The sequence below is a fragment of the Fulvia fulva genome, chromosome 4 (assembly GCF_020509005.1).
Source record: "Fulvia fulva chromosome 4, complete sequence".
Lineage (NCBI taxonomy): Eukaryota > Fungi > Ascomycota > Dothideomycetes > Mycosphaerellales > Mycosphaerellaceae > Fulvia > Fulvia fulva.
In genome coordinates this window covers 2,825,913-2,844,876 of record NC_063015.1, presented here as the reverse complement: position 1 = coordinate 2,844,876, position 18,964 = coordinate 2,825,913, and the positions used below count along the sequence as shown (strand labels likewise).

The following is an 18,964-nucleotide window of genomic DNA, read 5'->3' as shown; positions in this document are numbered from 1 at the left end:
GTTGATCCAATGTTTTCGATGTGCTGATTCGGCGGAGGGCTTTGTCCGAACGCCGAGAAGCTCAGCTCCTCCCTTTCTGCAACTTCGCAACCCAAATCCTGACTTCATCCCCTACTCTGCCTCTGATGCTTAGCCACGACTCAGCAGGGAATCCGAGACGAAACGCTCCATTGCAGGCAATCTTGCGAGTGATCCCCGTCTCCGCCGCCAGTCATTCCGCCAAGCTCTTGAACAGCTACCCAGTGGTACCGCATCGTCGCCATGCCTCGGCCGTCTCCTCACAAGTCGTTACACAGCAACAGTAGAACTGCTGACCGCTCGCCAGGCGGCACTGGGTGCTTGCCACGTTGCTCGTGCCACCGATGGTCTTGACCACGCCACACCGTGTCACACTCATGATGCCCGGCGAGTGTGCTGAAGAAACAGAAGGTTCTCGTCGCTAGCTTCCTTTGTGGCCGGGCGAAGGAACCGCATGGCCATCACAGGCTTGGTTTTAGAGCCGTTGGTTTGATGTCGTCAGCTACGGCAAGAGCCAATGTCCCCGCGGAGAGATGGACCCACCCCCGGAGTAAGACCAAGGTGCATACGGCTACGAGCAAATGCTCCTCTAGCAGTCTTGCAAGATACGGGCAGGCTAAGGTATCATGTGTGCATGAAGATCTCCTCGACGGTTGTACTTCATGCAGTACAGTTGCAGATCGTTTAACGTCCAACCATGTCGGACCTACAGTGTAATTTGGCTATAGCGATAATCCGAGTAACGATAATCGCGATATAGCGATATATCGTTAAGTCTTGCCAACCGACAGGGGTAGCCTCCACTAGAATATCGTTACTCGGTCGCTCCGGAGAAGCAATCTAGTCTTGACTCGGTATCGACAGTGAGGTCCTACCGGTCGGCACCCCTTCCGCAGCACGGATTCGCCCAATCTTGGCGCTGGCCATAACGTTTTTCGCCTCGTAACGATATTGCCGGGCTTGTACGAAGCTACTGCTATAGCCAAGTAACACTGTATAGATCTGACCAGGATGGCACCCCAGAAGTGCCATGCCAAGAAGATTTGCACTGTCGAGGTCGTGCTGCAGCATGGCCCTTACTCATTTCGGGACCCCATCACGAAAGTAGAGTTGGGATAAAATGGCGATGATGTCCGCTCGAGGCATGCCCGATGCTCCCCAGCATTCCTGCCTTGCACCCTTCTTTCAAGCTCAAAATGCTTCGCTCACTCCTTTGCTTGACGAGCTTAATATCAGGCATAGCCGCACAATCGCAAGCTTCTACATTCACACCTGGACGACCTCCAGCCATACCTTTGGCTGTCCGATCGCCGTACCTCAGTACTTGGCAGGCCGCCGGGAATGATGGCGGGAATGGAGGCTACCTTGCCGGTCAATGGCCTACTTTCTGGACTGGTGCTGTCAAAGGCTGGTGCGGCTTCATCAAGGTCGATGGGGCGACATATACCTGGATGTAAGTGCTAGAAAGCATGGCACTATATTGTCTCCTGTACTCATGACTGTGCAGGGGAAAGCCGGACTCACTACCACAGGTCGTGACACAGACCGCATTCGAATACACTTCTACAAGAAGCACTTTCACAATGGATGTGGCCGGCAAAGTCACAATGAACATCACTTTCCTCTCACCAGTAGATCCCACCGACAAACAGCGACAGAGTATGCCAGTAGCATACATGAACGTAGAGGTGCAATCTACCGACGGTCAGCAGCATGATGTAGCGCTTTACACAGATATCAGCGCGGAGTGGGCATCTGGAGATCGCGAACAGGTCGTGGAATGGAGTCGTGGCACAGCGCAGGGCACAAGTAACTCTGGATCGGGCGATGTTGCATTTCACAAAGTATGGCGACAGAACCAGAAGGAATTCGGCGAGGATGGCGATCAAGCAGCCTGGGGCTCTTGGTACTATGCTACTGAGCAACAGGAAGGTCTCAGCTACCAATCCGGCGCTGACGCTGATGTTCGCCGCCACTTCATTGACAATGGTCGACTGAACAACACGGAGGACAGGAACTTCCGTCCGATCAACCAAGATTTTCCAGTCTTTGGGTTCGCACTGGATATGGGCACTATTGCCCAGGAGAGTCGATCTGCGTTGTTTACCGTCAACCTTCTGCAGGACAACGCTGTGCAGTTCACTACAAACGAAGGCACCCAGAAGATTCGGAGTTTCTGGAGAAACGCTTTTCAAGACGAGCTGAGCGCCATCACGACGTTCTACTTCGATTACGAGAATGGCGCCAGAGTCTCTGCAACGCTCGATCTAGATGTCGCAGACGATGCTCGAGCTGCGGCGGGCGACGACTATGTACTGATCACCACTCTCGCCGTACGCCAAGCCTGGGCCGGAGTTCAAATCGCCGGTACCGAACAGGAGAACTACATGTTCTTGAAGGAGATCAGCTCCAATGGGAACTTCCAAACAGTGGATGTCATCTTCCCATTTCATCCGATCCTGCTGTACATGAATGCAGAGTGGATGAAGATGATACTCGACCCTCTGTTCATCAATATGAGATACCTATGGCCGGAGCCATTCGCAATCCATGACCTCGGCCATCACTACCCGAACGCGACAGGCCATGCCGATGGCAAGACCGCACTCCAGCCACTCGAAGAGTGCGGCAACATGCTCATCATGAGCTTAGCATATGCCCAGCGAACAGGCGATACTGAATACTTGAGTCAGAACTGGGACCTCCTAAGCGGATGGGCGGATTGGCTCATCAGTAACGACTCTGTCATTCCTTTTCACCAGATCTCGACAGACGACTTCGCAGGTCCACTTGCCAATCAAACGAACCTGGCCTTGAAGGGTATCATCGGCCTGGAAGCTGCGTCTCTGATGGCCGGCATGACAGGTCACACCGATCAGGGCAACAACTACCACGACACCGCCCGTGACTGGATCCAACAGTGGGAGGATCTGGGTGTCAGCCGTGACACAAACCCGGCCCACACCACGCTCAACTACGGCGACGAAGACTCCTACTCTCTTCTCTACAACCTCTACGCCGATGCCCTACTGCAGACCAACATTGTGCCCAAGTCAATCTACACGATGCAGTCTGACTTCTACCCAAGTGTGGAGCAAACTTATGGCGTAGCGCTCGATACGAGAGCTTCACGGACCAAAAGCGACTGGCAGATCTTCTGTGCGGCTGTGGCATCGGAAGACACTAGAGATATGTTCATCCAGGATGTCGCCAAGTTTCTGCAGGAGACTGCCCTTTCTCAGCCGGCTACAGATCTTTACGAGGCCGACACCGGGAACAATGCAGGCAACATTGGGCCATTCAAAGCTCGACCGGTGGTGGGTGGGTGGTTTGCGCTCCTCGCATTGAACCAGACCGGTATTCCCGAGCGCCGCTGACCATGAGCGGGCTTGATGGTTCAGTGCCGATGCCAGACTACTCTGGTGGCTATCACATATGCGGGAAGGGAACGCCAGAGTGCTCCAGTCACCAGCATCGCATTGGACGGAAGGGCAGTCCCTACTGAGCCAGCATAATACATTCAGCGTTTTTGCATGATCCTGGCGTTGAGAGCACGATTTTATGCCACAGAACAGATGCATTTGAGATAGCATTAGCCGAAGTCCAACAGGTTTTCAAACACATACGCTCACGGCGTAAGCTGCCACCGAGATCTGGACCTCTCCCCCCATGTGCTCGCCGAAGCACGTTCCGCGGATCGATGAGATTGTGTTAGATCTGTCAGATGCGTCAAGGTGTGTATCCGTGTTGTGCGGCACGATACTCGCTTGAGGATGCTGAAACACAGCAGCTCGCGTGCTGTCGAGCCATGCGAACATGGGCCTCGTGAATGGATATGCGGATTCGCTTATTGATTGGCAATGCTTTGGTCTGTGAATGTCTTCTCGGCAACGACTTGACACCTTGGTTCTGACGCTCACTCATCACGTCGGAGGGGAGATGGTGTTCTAGAGTGTAGGGCCGACCGGGCAGTGAGGCGACTTAGAGTGCAGAGTGCAGCCAAAGCTATGATGCTGTTGGAGCGCAGCAGCGTTGGACTTTGATGGGCACACAAAGTGAGGTGGACGGCGTGGTGGTTGCGAGGTGAATGATGCTGGCAGAACGGGATGTTCTGCCAAGACTGTGGGGTGAGCACTTTCCTCCTGAGACGGGCAGCGCCAATCTCCATTGGGCATCACATCACGCTCTTGACAGTGGCGCTCAGCAGAGCAGGCCCATAATGTGATAGCTGCTCGTCAGACGCAATCGCAGGGCCACATGGCGGCGGACGATGGCGTACAGACGGCCCGCCGTGGTGGTTCGGCTCGATCTGCAATCCCAGCAGCTTGGTGGGGAGCAAGCCAAACGCAACGACAGCATGCCGCTGTATGATACAGACCTGCCGCTCTGTATCATGTATGTAGACTGTGCCTGGATGTACCGATGGCCAAATCACCGGTATCGCGTCAGCCAGCATCGTTGGCTCCCTGCGCAGCCTCGATGCCACCGTCCTGTCGAGCAGACACATTGAGGCCTCGTCAACGACGCTGGTCCCGCGCTGCACAAGGATGCACCGGACGGCCCCTACGATCCATCACAAATGCTGTGTAACATTCTCCCTCGCTTGCGCCCCTGCACCTCCTGCATCGTCAACTTGAGGAAGTAAGCAGTTTCTCAATCGAGGTGGCGCGCTCCACTCGACGCCGCCCTTCTCACCACCATCCGCCTCCAAGGCTGACCCAAGCGGGCGTTCTGCACGCACGAACACATACCATTTCGCGCGCGCCGGCATCTAAACGTCATGTCCTTCACCTTGCATGCATCGGCGCGAGCTTGCATTGAGTACACATGCCGCTCACATGGCTTGCCCGCTATTTGTCACGTTGTGCTAATTTACAGATCTCGTGCCTCGATGCTCCGCTGTGCAACCCATGGCCGACACGGCTGAGTCTGTGTGGCCAGGATGGAGGGAGCATTTGGGCAGCAGAGCACAGTCATACCGCCAGCGAGATGAACGGGACCCAGCAACGACCAACGGTGCCCGTATCGTCTTGCATCTGCAGCGTGAACGTGCACTTGTCGCGCCTTGATGGTTCTTGAAGGCCTGCATCTATTCATCCCAGCAGTGACGGCCACCGGCTTTACATGATCCGTGCAATCAATCGGCAAGTCTTGTACCTAGAACCCAAGAATACGGTTCGCTAATTACGAATAGGATCGTCTGGAGAGTGTGCGTTCAGAATCAAGCAATATGCGGCCCAGCCAGCTGGGAAGATCGTGACCAGGATGTTGTATCTCATCGTGCGAATGAGAGAGGTGCACCAGGAAATTGGAATGGGCCAGACCCCCAATCTGACTTCGCCTTGTCCTCGACATGGACTCCCACATCTCGTGGGAGCTGACGTCGAGCTCTGCCACTCACCTGCAAGCACTAAACACATTCATGCCTCCAGCACATTCGATGCTGTGGCGTCATCTGTATTGGCTCCGTGCTACTGCGGCTTTCTTTAGCCATCTCTTAGCAGGTCCACTTCTCGACCGCGCCGCGATCCGCGCTCGCTTGTCGTTCGCTATATGCTACTGGGCAGCTACATACAGTATTAATTGGAAAGGCAAGCTTGACCAGGAGCTGTTGTCGCCCAATTATACCTCTTACCTCTTGCGTAGATGCACTGTCCACACCACAATGTCCATCCACAAAAGACAGCGAAACTAGACAACCCCTACACTTGTCAGACTAACGACTCGTATGCGTATGTGGGTCGGGCTCGATTCGACAGTCTGTACGCCTCCGAAGACACAGACTGAACACCCAGCATGGCTTTCATCAAACTATATGTTCGACGTCAGTTGCCCGGATCCGCCAGACTGGTTTAGACTGCCTGTTGTGCTTCATCGCTTATCTAGATCGACAACCATTGCATCCACTTGACAGTTGCAGCACATACTCCGAACGTTGATGGTCTTATGAGTATGGCATCCTCCACATGGGCGGGTTACGGACCGGCGCCGTCGACTCAAGGCCCATCAAGCCAGCTCCAACGGACCGGATCAGGAGATCGTCAAAAGAAGCCGCAATCACGCCAGCTTCTGTCATGTACCAAGTGTAGGGAGAGGAAGGTTAAGGTTGGGCAGAACATCCCTCAATGCAAAACCAAAGCTAATCATGAGCCTAGTGTGACCGTACGAAACCATGCTCAGCCTGTTGTGCTCGAGGTCATCCCAAGGAATGCGAGTTCGTTGTAGGCGAAGGCAATGACTACAGCCCCATACAGCAGTCCTACGAGATACGCAAGCTGCGCCTCGAGAACCAGAAGTTGAAGGAACGTCTTCAGCAAGCACGACTTACAGCATCTGGCGACGACGATGATGATGACGACTCCTCAGATCGAAAGGGTTCGAGGACCGCATCGAGAGCTGCAGCCTCACGACAACGACGCTTCAAAACTGGCGACAGGGTCGACAATCTCTACTTCGGCAGCCCAGGTCTCGCCAACATTGTTTCGGATGTGAGTACAGGCAGCCAGCAACTCAACGGTTAATGCTTCTAACATGGCTATTAGTTCGCGAATCTCCAGATGGGTAGTCACTCGCTTACGCATACACTACCCAAAGGCAGAGAGATGTACGCCGCTCCCGAAGGCTCTTCTTATCCCTTCCTGCTTCCCTTCGCAGGGGATGCTTCAGCCCTTGCACACAACCTCCTGGGCTCACATAGCGATGTCTATGCAGCCCTAGACCACTTTCAGGAGCGCGCACAGTCTTGTTACTTCCCGCATACACCTGACGAGGTCACCAGGAGGGAGGTCGAGCGGTTCTTATCCGACGCTGAGGGCAATGCAGAACGACATCCGGATATGCTGGCTTTGATCTTCGCGACACTAGCGACCGGAATGCAGATGGGCGTCTACGACAAGCATAATGGCTGGAGACCCGGCGCCGTGGAAGAAGACCGCATCAGGAGCGACGTGTATAGTATGTGACACTGTCAGTGACCTTTGACCTTGAGACTGACCATACGCAGTTGCCGCCGCGATGCAGGCTTTGCGTCTGGCTTCGTTCATGAACTCCCCAAGCCTCTTGTGCATACAGACGTTGATCATGATTGGACCATATTTGACAAACAGTGGCCGCTTCTTGGATGCTTTCACGCTTTTCGGCACCACGATTCGGTTGGCACATTCCATCGGCCTGCATCGCGATCCGAAGTTTCTCGACCCGGCACCAGCTCTGCGAGAAAGCTCTATCCGGAAGACGTTATGGTGGTGGATGTTACACATGGATCAGCAGTACTCTGTGACTCTAGGACGACCACTCGGCATATCAGGTTTTGGCGACTGTCCGCCTCCTGAACCACTTACAACCAATCCGACAATACTACGACTAGGCGAGTTCGTTGACCACTTTACGATCCTTGCGCGACAGATCTTGGCCAGCGATGGCATGATGAACGTGGGTAGGATCGACGAGTTCACCGACAAGTTGGTCGGGCTATGGGACACAATGCCAGAATCGCTACAGTTCAATGAAAGCTGGACACACTCTGACACAGTGCTACCGGAGTGGCCATTGGATGTCATGTCAGCCAGTATGTTGTCCATGAGTCGCATGAGTAGAGCTCTGCTAACAGAAGAAGTGCTGTTTGCCAAGGTGCAATCGTTCTTGATTCTTCTAAACCGACAGCGAATAGAGCGGACGCAGAATATCCCCAGCGAACATTCACCACCCAGCACAATGATGCCTCCGCCTCGAAGCCACTTTGGTATGGCATCGTCAAGTTACGGCGACCATCCTTCGCATCCAGCTCCAGTGCGTGGCCGAGCACTGGTGGTCAACTCTTCCTTCCATCTCTTGCAAGCGTTCATGTTCTTCTGGTTTCGCAATCCGGCAGTACTGATCTGCTGGACGATGGGTCAACAAGCTTTCAATGCGTGTATGATATTGATACTGGACGCCTGGGAGACCGGAAACGATCACCACGAGTGGCTGGTGAACCAAGCATATGCAGTCTTTGGCGAGCTTCAGAAGAATGGAGTCCACAAACTCGCAGAACTGGCCGTGCGCCGAATTTCCGGTGGCCTTATGATGCTGGGACAAAGAAGAGCGCAAAGGGAACAAGCAGCCATGTCGCGAAGACCTTCTGGGTACCAGCCTACGCTCCAAATCGACACCGCCTCGATGAGCGACTTCTCCAACGATGCGGTAATGGGCAACACTGGCATGTTCCTACTCGAAGATCCGGGCCTACAATCGTACCTCCCAACGCCCTTCGAACCTCTGGGCTGGCACATGGCCGGCAGTGCCCACCCCTCCAACTCTTCAAACCCAACAACACCGTCACCGCCAATCGTCCCAGTCAGCCAGGTCACCGCCGCGCCCTTCCCAGTAATGTCCCCACCTTACCTATCCCCAGTCACGATCCCCATGACCACCTCTTACGCGGTGAGCGGGGGCAGCCTCCCAGCCTGGATCCCAAGCCAACCACAACCACCTCTCCAACAGCAGCAACGAAACCGCCAATCATCCTCCAGCGCAACAAGGCCACAGGCAGCGTTCACACCCATCAACACAGGCGCCCCTTTACAGCAACATCACGATCATCGACAGCAGCAACAGACAACAGAGCAGCAGTCTTTTTCTCAGATTCGCGGTCCCCGTCACGGCCATGGCTCCACAGGCGCGGGACCGCGAGGCATTCAGCAGAGACACGCCGACAGGCCGCCGCGATCGCAGCAGCGGCGGAAGTAGGAGCTTCTTCTTCCGCAAGCGCTGATGCTGCACAAGTGCCTTTGACTAACAAGGAATGGCGAGAGAATGCCGGCAGGCAGTGGGTACTGCTCTGGCTGTGGTGATCCCGTGACGGGATTGTATGGAGACACGTTGCACGACAGTGGTTTCTAGGTTGGGGTTCTGGTTCATTTATTCTTCTGATTGGAGGGTTAGTTTCTTGCGACGAGATGGATGTCCTTGTTTGGGACTTGGAGCTAAGGGCCGCCGCTTGTACGTCTTTCTTGGGACTTCAGCGCATGAGTGGCGGTGCTGTGGATACTGTGAAAAGAATGCCTAAGCCTGCAAAGGCGCCTCGCGGGGGGGGGGGGTTTGGATGTCTTGCTTTTCTTTCCGAGGGTGGAGTTCCGCTGGATGTTCGCAAGGGTAGCAGACTCTGGATACCATGCAGCTACAAGCTGTCAGAGCTGCCGGCAGGTAACTGGCTTGGCCTTACAGAGAACGATTTTGGGCGTTAATGGGAAGCTTGTGCGATGTGCTACGTGAGGCATTGTCGGCACGTATCGAATGTGACAGGAATTTGGCCTGGGAAAAGTATAGTCCTTACCATGTAGACAAGAGTACCATGGTCAAATAGTTAGTGGGATTTGAGATGGTACGGAGACGGCACGTAAGCAGGGTATCCCGGTGAAAGTTGGCTCATGATGGAGTTGCGTTTGTGCGATTAGTCTCCAGCTTCAAAGCCTAAGTGCAATGGCAGTACATCATGGTGATCATAAGCTTTGTGGTGCTTGTGGCACTTCATCCTTCGTTTCGTTGTGGTTGTGTTCGCGAGATCTGGCATTGAGGTTCCCATAGTGGTCCCGAGATTGTGAACGTGCTAGCTTGGCACGAGTCTGCAGCTTCAGTCCCGACAGTTCTTGACTACGCTGTCAGGCAGAATAGGCAATCGCAACAATCCCAATGCAGATAGCTGGCATCACAGAAGCCCTTGCCCTTGACACCTCCCACGTCGTGGGTGCTGATAGCGTCGCCATAGCTGCGGAGGACGTCAGACACAGCCGCGTCACGCACAGCAACGACGGTGCCGGTGTTCTTGACGGTGAACTTCAACAAGTTGCCACCCTTGCCGTTGCCATTGCAGCTCCAGGCCCCACCACTATTGACGATGGGAGGAGTGTATGCGCAGCTGGGGATGGCGACGCTGAAGTCGACGTTGACCAGGAGCTCAACCTTGTCAGGCTCGGAGGAGATGTCGCAGATGTTGAAGACTGCGTTGGCGGCGTTGGTGTGGGCGATGGTTTGGGCCTCAGCACCCGAGAAGGTGGTCTCTTGGCCAGTGGTGGCGGTGCTCCCGCTGCAGAGAGAGCCTGTAGGCACTTGCCGTCCATGATCTTCGGCTGAATCAAGCTATCCATGATCACCCAGCGGCTGTCATGGGCTCCTGATCGAAATGGCTGTCCGAGGTTCACTAACTGAGTGACCATTGTACCGTGGCAGCTTCTCAGTGGTCACGCGACGTTGAAAGACTAGGGCCGATCGCAATGACGCGTAAGTGAGTGCTCTAGACTCAGCCTCATGCTCGTGCGAGCTTGCTTGGAAAATCAGTCGAGATGGTGCGGCTCGACAGGGTAGATTGTGTCGTGCTGTCCGTGAGGCGAGACACGATGCTGGCGCATGTAGCTGATCGGTCATGCATCATATCGCTCTATATTCATTAGATGATGAGCCTAGTGGCGGACGAGGCTTTCGATGAGGTCTGATAATAGGGCTGCAGTTGAATGGAACGCGTATGTACGAAGTACGATGTCCAAGAAGAGCTGGTGGACAGCTAAGATTATCGCCTGTCAACGCGGGCTAGCTGGCCGTGCAGCCGTGCCGTGTCTGCCCAGTTTTTAGGATATCTCCTTCTCAGACCGCTGCTGTCGCTCGGTGTTGGTGTTGAAGTGAAGCCACCGAGCTTGCCTTGGCAGTGCTGCCTGAGGCGCGTCTGGGCACGAGATAGTCTTTAGGGACACCACACTCGGACACCATACTCGGTTAACTCCATCAAAAGTGTGTTACGAGGCGGCGGAGCCAGTCCTCGTAAGCGCCGAATCTCTTCAATCTATATGTCGTTAACGGCTATATTACATATACAAAGCTATCTACTTAGTTTTGTATTCTACTACTAGAGGTTAAACTCGTCTATTCGGCTCGAGCGCTATCTATTTCCTATTACTAGTACCGACTACCTCTATTACTATTATTTAGATCTAAAGACTAGAGTAAGGAACGGATCTAGACGACGTCTATCGGCGCTATCGCTAAATACGATATATTCGAAAGCCTTTATTAAGGCTCTTCTAACGATCTATAAAGTAGGCTACTACCCCTAGAATTAAGGGAGTTCTACCTTATTTAAATTAGATAGCTTGAAGTTCTCTTCACCCTATTTCTTTAGCTCTAAACGCCGCGGAGGTGCCTAGCTATATTAGGTAACTCCTAGGTAATAGTAGCCTAGGCTACGGTACTACCGGCGCCTACGGCTCTATAGGCAAAGCTCCCCTAAGATAACTAGTAGTAACTTATAGAGGACGCAAGAAGTATAGAAACTAACGATTAGCTTATATACCGGTCTCTATAGGTAATAATTACTTAGCTATATATAGCGCTAGTACTATCGTATTACCGAGAGTAATAAGAAATAAGGACGACGTCTTAGGCAATTAATAAGGCTACCCGGAATTAATACCTCTATAGCTAGGTGTCGGTCGCGGTATCGATACTAGGCCCCCGCCTAACGTACAATATAGTTACGATCCGTATTATAGTAAAGGAAGACTAGGCCGAAGTTACGAAGCTATCGAATAAGGAGCTCGCCTAGCGAATTAATTAACTAGGGGTAGTCGTAGTGAACTAATAGTCTAACGGTACTCTATAGATCTATACTAGCTCTACTACTACTATGAGGCACCTAGAGGTATAGCTATAGTAGGTATCTAAGGTTACGGTATTAGCGAAGGTCTTAACGAAGTAATTTACGATCCTAGTCTACGATATACCTAAAGAGTTCGACCTAACTAACTAAGGTCACCTATATACTCTCTAAGTGTCACGGCCCTAGGCCTAGTAAATGTCTAGCTAGTACGTGGGTCACGTGACCGCGCGCACTAGCGTAGTACCTCGGCTTATATATAGCCTCGGCGTACCTCGCGCTCCTCTTTCCTACGTACCTAGCTACTTTATATCAATACGACTATGAACCGTTATACTTAGCTAGGTCTCTATATCCGTAGAAGAGCTACGACGGGATCTATAAGAGCGTAGATTATTAATAATAACCGTAATAAGAGATTACGGCGTACGAAAAAAAAACAAAAAAACGCGCGACTCGGTATAAGAGACTACTATAGGCTAAGTAGTACCTAATATAGTACGACCCTAAGGATAGCGAGGCTCGCTACTAGCTATACGACTAGTAGTATAGCACGAGTCTATATTTAATATATAGACTTAAGGACAAACGTAAGAGTAGTAGTAGACTACTAACGACGCTATATAGTAGAAACTCGAGAACTTATAGCGCCTAGTTACTAACCTACCTAGTAAGTTTAACTTATACGACTTTCTAAACGACGACGAGATCTAAGACGAGAACGGCGTTACTATAGCGGTAGTCGACTACGACGACGACGGCGCGACCGAGGAAGGTAAGGGCGAGGATATATAATAAGTCGCGAAAACCCTCCGAATTCCCGCGAACGACCTCCTTTAACTCGATATCGACTAGCTCGTCAAGCTCCTAGTAGAGCCCGAGACCGCCGCGGCTATCTACTTTATCCTACGACGCGCCGAGTAAGAGTATAGGAACGTAATATAGATAGCGACTATCCTCTACGAGTAGTTAGGTAAAGTAGGGTAAGAGCTTAGGAGATAGAAGAGTTACGACTAATAGATACGTAATAAATATAACACGCTAAATATATAGAAGGATGATACTACTAAGCACCGCGACGCTTATTAGAAGGACCTTAGTACGGTACGAGGAGAAATAGATCAGGCTAAGTAATAGCTTATCTAGGTTTAGTAGGAACTCGATAACCTAAAGGCCCGACCTAAGGCATTATCGAATATAGTAATGACCGTAGAGATTAGTATACTTACCGCGAAGAACGATAACCTAAAGAAGTAAGCTAAGGAGGCACTTTAGTAGTTATCTAATAATGACTCGAAGATTAAGACCCTTGAATTCGATCTCGATACGTATAAGATAGAAGCTTAAACCTACTAGAACGATATTAAGTAGCTTAATAAGTCGTAGTAGACTTAGGTAGATAATCTTAAGAAGTAACTCGAAGACCGCCGAGGCCGCTCTTAAGTATGATTCTTACTATCTCGCGCTATATTATAGCGTCGTACCCTATAGAACGGCCGAACCCTATCTAAGGACAATAATAAGGATAAAGATAGAGCTAGTAATAAGGACGAGGAGGACAAGGTAGCTCGCCGTACTACTAGAAATAAGGCTAAGAAGTCTATACGTAAGGATAATAGTAACGACTCCGATCTATTATCTAAGGAGTTAGAGGAGGACTCGGAGTCGGATAGTAATACTCGTACTTATCGCCGCTCTTCTAAGAAGAAGAAGCTAGTCTACGACTTTAAGTCTCTAGTTAAGTACGATCTAGACCTTAGCTAGCCCTTTAAGACTTAGCGTAGTATAGATAAGCTAGAGAAGTTCGTCGGTACTATCAATAGTAAGCTATCTAGACCCTCCCTCGAGAAGTTCTTCTCCGAGTTAGAGACTATTATCGACTATACGGTCTTTCGTAATAAGAAGGTAGTACTTAAGTTCGTATACGACTTACTAGCCTTACTAGGTAATGCTTAGGAACTAGTTAGACTAAAGATCCCTACTATCTCGGGTAGCCTAACTAGTAGTAAGAAGACGTATAAGGGCATTAACGACTTATTAAGGAACTCGCTAAGCGATACGGAGACCGTAACCTAATTAGTAGAGCTCGTAATCGCCTAAGCAACCTTAAGATAGACAATAAGAACAGCTTCTAGACCTTCTTCCCTAAGTAGCGCTAGAATACTAATATCCTAGGCCTTAAGGGTAAAGATATAATAGACAACCTATAACGTAAGCTAACTGTCCGCTATCTTAATAAGTATCTTAACTTCCGTCTCGAATCGTTATAAGAGATAATCGATAATCTCTATTAGGTAGATAAGGACTTTAGGATCCTCGACGCTCTCTACCTACGCTCCGAGAAGCTAAAGAATAATAAGAAGGACGATAAGAAGGACGGTAATAAGGATAATAAGGACGATAAGCTAGTAGGTTTAGGCTCTAATAAGCCGACCCGTAAGGCTTAGTCTACCCGACCTAAACTATTTAAGAGTAGCCTTAGTAAGACTATAGACAAAGCTAAGAACACTCGCTATATACGTAAGAGCCTCTATAAGAAGTGTCGTAAGCCCGGTTACCGTCTATAGTAGCGTACTTACGAGCTATTCAAGTATAAGATACTAGTACGTCTAGGTACTAACGCTAGCGGTACTACCGTTATACTACCGGCGGAAAATGCCTAGTCTACTACTTAAGCGTAATAACTAGTAGACGTAAAAAGGAGAATATAAGACATAACGAAGAGGCACTACTAGTAAAGCTACCTAAAGGGCTTAAGCTATTATTATATATTCTTAGGATAGTAGAAATAGAATATAACCCTATTATCGGCTTATACCTCGTAATACTAGGGATAGCTAATAGGCAAAATGGATTTACTTTCCTTAATAACGGTGCTAATTCTAAGTATATCGACTTCTCCTATACGTAAAAACATAATCTGCCCTTAATTAAGCTTAATAACCTACTAGCCCTTAGGTTAGTAAACGGCTCGATAGCCGCGGAAATGATAGAATACTATATAAGTCTAGAGGTCGACGACGAGAATCACCTGTACGTAGTGTCGGCTACGAACCTCTCGTCTAGCTACGAGAGAGCCAAGTATTCTCACGCTAGAGCGTCGTAGGCGCGACGGGCGCGTAACGTAGGCGAAGCCGCGGCGAACAGAGGACTACTAGCAAAACGGGTATGAAAACCATCCGACGAGCGTATACTCGTGTCGGGAGCGAGTCCCTCTTCTTTCTACGTGTAAGAAGGGCGCGGAACCGTGGCCTATACGCTCGATAGGACACCTCTAGTATAAGTGCAGAATTTTTACCTCCGGAGACCGTAAACCTAGCGGGCTAAGCGACGAACATTAGACGAGCGGACTATAGAACAACAACTGAGCGGACTATATAACGGCGTCGAGCGGACTACGAAACAATCTAGTGTTTACTAGCGGGCAATACGGTAGGTAGGTGGACACGCGACGAAGCCTATAAGGGCCTATTAAACACCCGGTATAGGAACGAGGGTTTTGCCTAAGGCACTGCCTATCCCGCTACATAACGTACCTAGTCTAATATAGTAGATTGCGACGAGGAAAAGACGATAGCCTAAGTAAGGAAAAGACGGCTATTAGGACGGGGAAAAGACGTATAATATAAGTGGATTAGTTCTATAATCGGGGAGGATCAAGGGCAGGGTAATAAGGAACTTCATATTGGTTAGTAGGTGGAAACGTAAGGAGTACGCTACCCGGCGTAGTGTATGCCCCGAGCAAACCTACGAGGTATAGACGGCCGCTTTCTAGAGATAGGCTACGGTAACGCGAAGGGCGTCAAAACCTAGGGCGTAGTGTACACTAGTAGCGACGGCTAACACTATCTATATAGCCCGAGAGGACGGATGCGCATGTCGGTTAATAGAGAGCACTAAAGGGCTTAGGCCTATAGAGGTAGATATTGGCTTAAGGAGCAAACAGGGAGGGAGGGCGTAGAGGGAAGCTTTTGCTCCGGGCTAACCTCTCGAAACGAGGCTATACGGTAGTACTAGATAAGTAGGAAAGCGCGGTTAAGACTTGTCACCTTATCTCGTAGCTAGCTTACTAAATACGATTCCTTCCTTACCGAGTATATACCCGGAACCCCTAGATATAGATTGGGCGGTTAGCTCTAATATAGTAACAGGAGTTATAAGTAAGCTAAAGGGACGAAAAGCCCTAGGCCTAGACAGGATACTAAATGTACTACTAAAAGAGTATAGAGAAGAGATCGCGCCGAGCCTTACAAACCTATTTACCGCGTGCCTACGGCTAGGGTATTACCCGAAGCCGTATAGAGAGTCTATAACAGTAGTGCTACGTAAGCTATAGAAGGAAGACTATACTTAGCCCAAGTCGTACAGACCAATAGCACTTCTAAATACGATAGGGAAGGTCCTAGAAAAGATAGTAGCCTAGAGACTTACGTAGCTTACCGAGGACAACCACGTACTCCTAGTAACACAGATAGGGGGAAGAAGCTAGCGATCGACACTAATAGCAATAGAGCTAATTACGGAGCAAATTCAGACCCTCTAGCACTACGGTAGGAACCGAGCGGCGTCCTTACTATCCCTCGACATCGTAGGGGCCTTCGATAACGTCTTATACTAAAGGCTAATACATATCCTACAGCAGAAAGGCATCCCCTAGTAGGCAACGTCGTTCGTCTTCTCCTTTCTCTAGGAACGGACGACATACCTAGTCCTAGGAAGGTACGCGTCCGACCCGGTGAAGGCAGAGACTAGAATACCTTAGGGATCTACTCTCTCCCCTATCCTATTTCTGATATTTATGTCGGATCTAATCCCCCTACTCACCTCTCCGTAAACCTTAGCATCGGGGTTCGTAGACGATATAAACATCCTAGCCTAGTCAGACTCGACAGAAGAGAACTGTCGCCTCCTTGAAGATAGGTATAAGAAATGCGAGGAGTAGGCAAAGAAGTATAGTGCCCGGTTCGCCCCTAAAAAGTACTAACTTATACACTTTAGTAAAGCGAGAACACACTATAATATAAAGGCGGCGGTAAGAATCTAAGGCTACGAGACCAAGCTATTAGCGGAGCTACGAGTACTAGGGATCTAGCTCGACCCGAAGCTAAGCTAGAATATATAGATTAAGAAAGCCTAGAGTCGAGCGCAAGTCAATAAAGCCTCGATAAAGAGGCTTACGGCATCTATATAGGGAGCAACATTCGACAAGGTAAGAGTAATGTATAAGGCGATCGTTAGACTAGCTATATTGTACGGGGCACAGATTTAGGGAACAGGAGGCGTAGGTAAGCCGATCCCGAAACGGATAGAGCAACCCCTAAACAGGACATAGGTAGGGAACCTACGTAGGGTACTAGGCGTATATAAGACAACGTTAATAAGCACGGTAGAAATGGAGACAGGAATACCACTAATCGGCCAGTATATCCGGGGAATAAGAATTCAATACGCGGTAAAGACGATAGGTTACCTAGCACAAACTACGATCTAGGAGGTAAAGAATAAGATAGAAAGCCGCTACCGGAGAGGGGCAGGATATAGGACAAGCCAAAAAGAGGATGACCTTACTACCTTTACGGCCGTATAGACAAGCACCGAATAGCTAGCACGAAAGGAGGAGGAGCGTAGGACTCGCTAGGCCGGCGGGAGCAAGGCTAAGACCTAAAACCTAGCGGAATAGATAGCGAGCTGCCTATAGGAGCAGGACTAGAAAAGGAAGCCCCCTAAGACAATAGGCCCGATAGCGCTCCGAGCCTTCTAGAGACACAATTACTAGCTATATAGGGACCTGACAAGGGCCGAAGCAAGTATAGCGATCCAAATCAGGTCCGAATATATTGGATTAAGGGCCTACCTATTTAGGAGACGCGCACTAGATATCTATAGCCTAGCCTACTAGTGTGGCTACCTATCGTAAAACCTAGAACATATGCTACTACGATGCCCGTAGTAGGCGAGAGGCAGGGGAAATTAGAGGCACTAAGCGGGAAGGAGAGACTACAAGTCAATTATTAGGGATAAAGGTAACATTCGCCGAATCTCTCGGTAGATACTATAGTAGGGATACCTCTAGTAGTTTAGCCTCGCGAGCGAGACGGAGGAGTAGATAGACAAGAGGCGGAAGCGAGGGGGGTTACAGATAGGGTAGTCATTAGGGCAGGCCTATAACACTAGCGTACCCCTAACAAGGGAAATTTAAGACGACAACGAGGAGGAAAAGACAGGCGGGAAGGAGGAGGGGTTTTCACTAACACGGTTTCCCCTCTATATATACAAAAACAAGATAGCATAGCTACATAGGCCAAAGGGCACTACAATAGCTTAATGAAATATCTATCTATCTATCTATATAAGTCTAGAACTTATACTCGGAAATAGTTATAAGGAGACTAGAACCTTCTAGGTTATATATCTAGAGTATAATATCGTGCTAGGTAGGCCCTAGTATAATAAACACTAGCTAGGTATCTACTTTACGTTAGGTACTATAACCCTCGACTCGGAGCACTATAAGGAGTATTACCTATAGGATAGCGAGCTAGTCTAGGTATAGAGTATTAACGATAAGTAGGAACCGGTAATTACTAAGCAGACCTTCGAACCTACCCTAAAGACCCGACTAGCGTATTAAGCTACTATCGAAGAAGACGACGATAGAGATTTTGTCTAGACTATAACCTCTAACATAATTATAAAGGAACGCCCGCGAACCGCTAAACTATTATTTAAAAGGAAACTAGCTACGCCGATACTACCGGATGTCGACATCTAGGAAGTTAGCGTAGAGGCAATTAAGAAGATAGTAAGGCGGAAAGGAGCAGAGGTATATATAATGTTTATCTTTAATAAGAACGAGCTATAGTAACCTAGTAATATACGTACTATAGACCCACTTACTACCTACGCTATAAGCGCCCGTAATATACGTAATATAGCGATATACTCGCCTAATACCGGCTGTAGGATGCTTTCTAATAATAAGACTATCGAGCAACTTGATATACGTATAGCGGCGTTCGTACTAGTAGCGTAACGCGTTAGTCCGACTCTCTCTACCTACAAGATATATATATAAGCCGATATAGACAAATTTATACGTAAGAAGGAGGAGACTATCGATCTAAAGGACTACCTTCTCCCTATATATTACGAATTCGTATATTGCTTCTCTAAATAAGATACGAAGGAGCTTCTACTATATAGGCCTAGTATTAACCACGAGATCAAGCTAAAGCTAGGAACTACACCGCCTTTTAGTAGGCCCTACCGGATATCAAACTAGGAGGACGAAGTCATCGCGTACTAGGTCTAAGAGCAGTTAGC

General features: G+C 49.6%; 3 protein-coding genes across 3 annotated transcripts; 2 read left to right on the top strand and 1 right to left on the bottom strand.

Annotated features, from left to right (window-relative positions):
* Positions 1-1,169: 1,169 nt before the first annotated feature.
* On the top strand, positions 1,170-3,395 carry CLAFUR5_04585 (Glutaminase A; the record flags this gene model as incomplete). The annotated part of the gene is made up of 2 exons (XM_047903733.1): positions 1,170-1,471; positions 1,526-3,395. 2 exons carry the CDS (start codon positions 1,170-1,172, stop codon positions 3,393-3,395), a joined length of 2,172 nt encoding a protein of 723 aa, XP_047760516.1.
* A 2,569-nt stretch (positions 3,396-5,964) lies between these two features.
* Positions 5,965-8,745, top strand: CLAFUR5_04584 (uncharacterized protein; the record flags this gene model as incomplete). Its single annotated transcript, XM_047903732.1, has 5 exons — positions 5,965-6,123; positions 6,174-6,506; positions 6,561-6,972; positions 7,022-7,585; positions 7,631-8,745. 5 exons carry the CDS (start codon positions 5,965-5,967, stop codon positions 8,743-8,745), a joined length of 2,583 nt encoding a protein of 860 aa, XP_047760517.1.
* A 903-nt stretch (positions 8,746-9,648) lies between these two features.
* CLAFUR5_04583 (uncharacterized protein) lies at positions 9,649-10,211 on the bottom strand (the record flags this gene model as incomplete). Its single annotated transcript, XM_047903731.1, has 2 exons — positions 9,649-10,081; positions 10,105-10,211. The coding sequence occupies 2 exons, from the start codon at positions 10,209-10,211 to the stop codon at positions 9,649-9,651; spliced, it is 540 nt and encodes a 179-aa protein (XP_047760135.1).
* Positions 10,212-18,964: the final 8,753 nt, after the last annotated feature.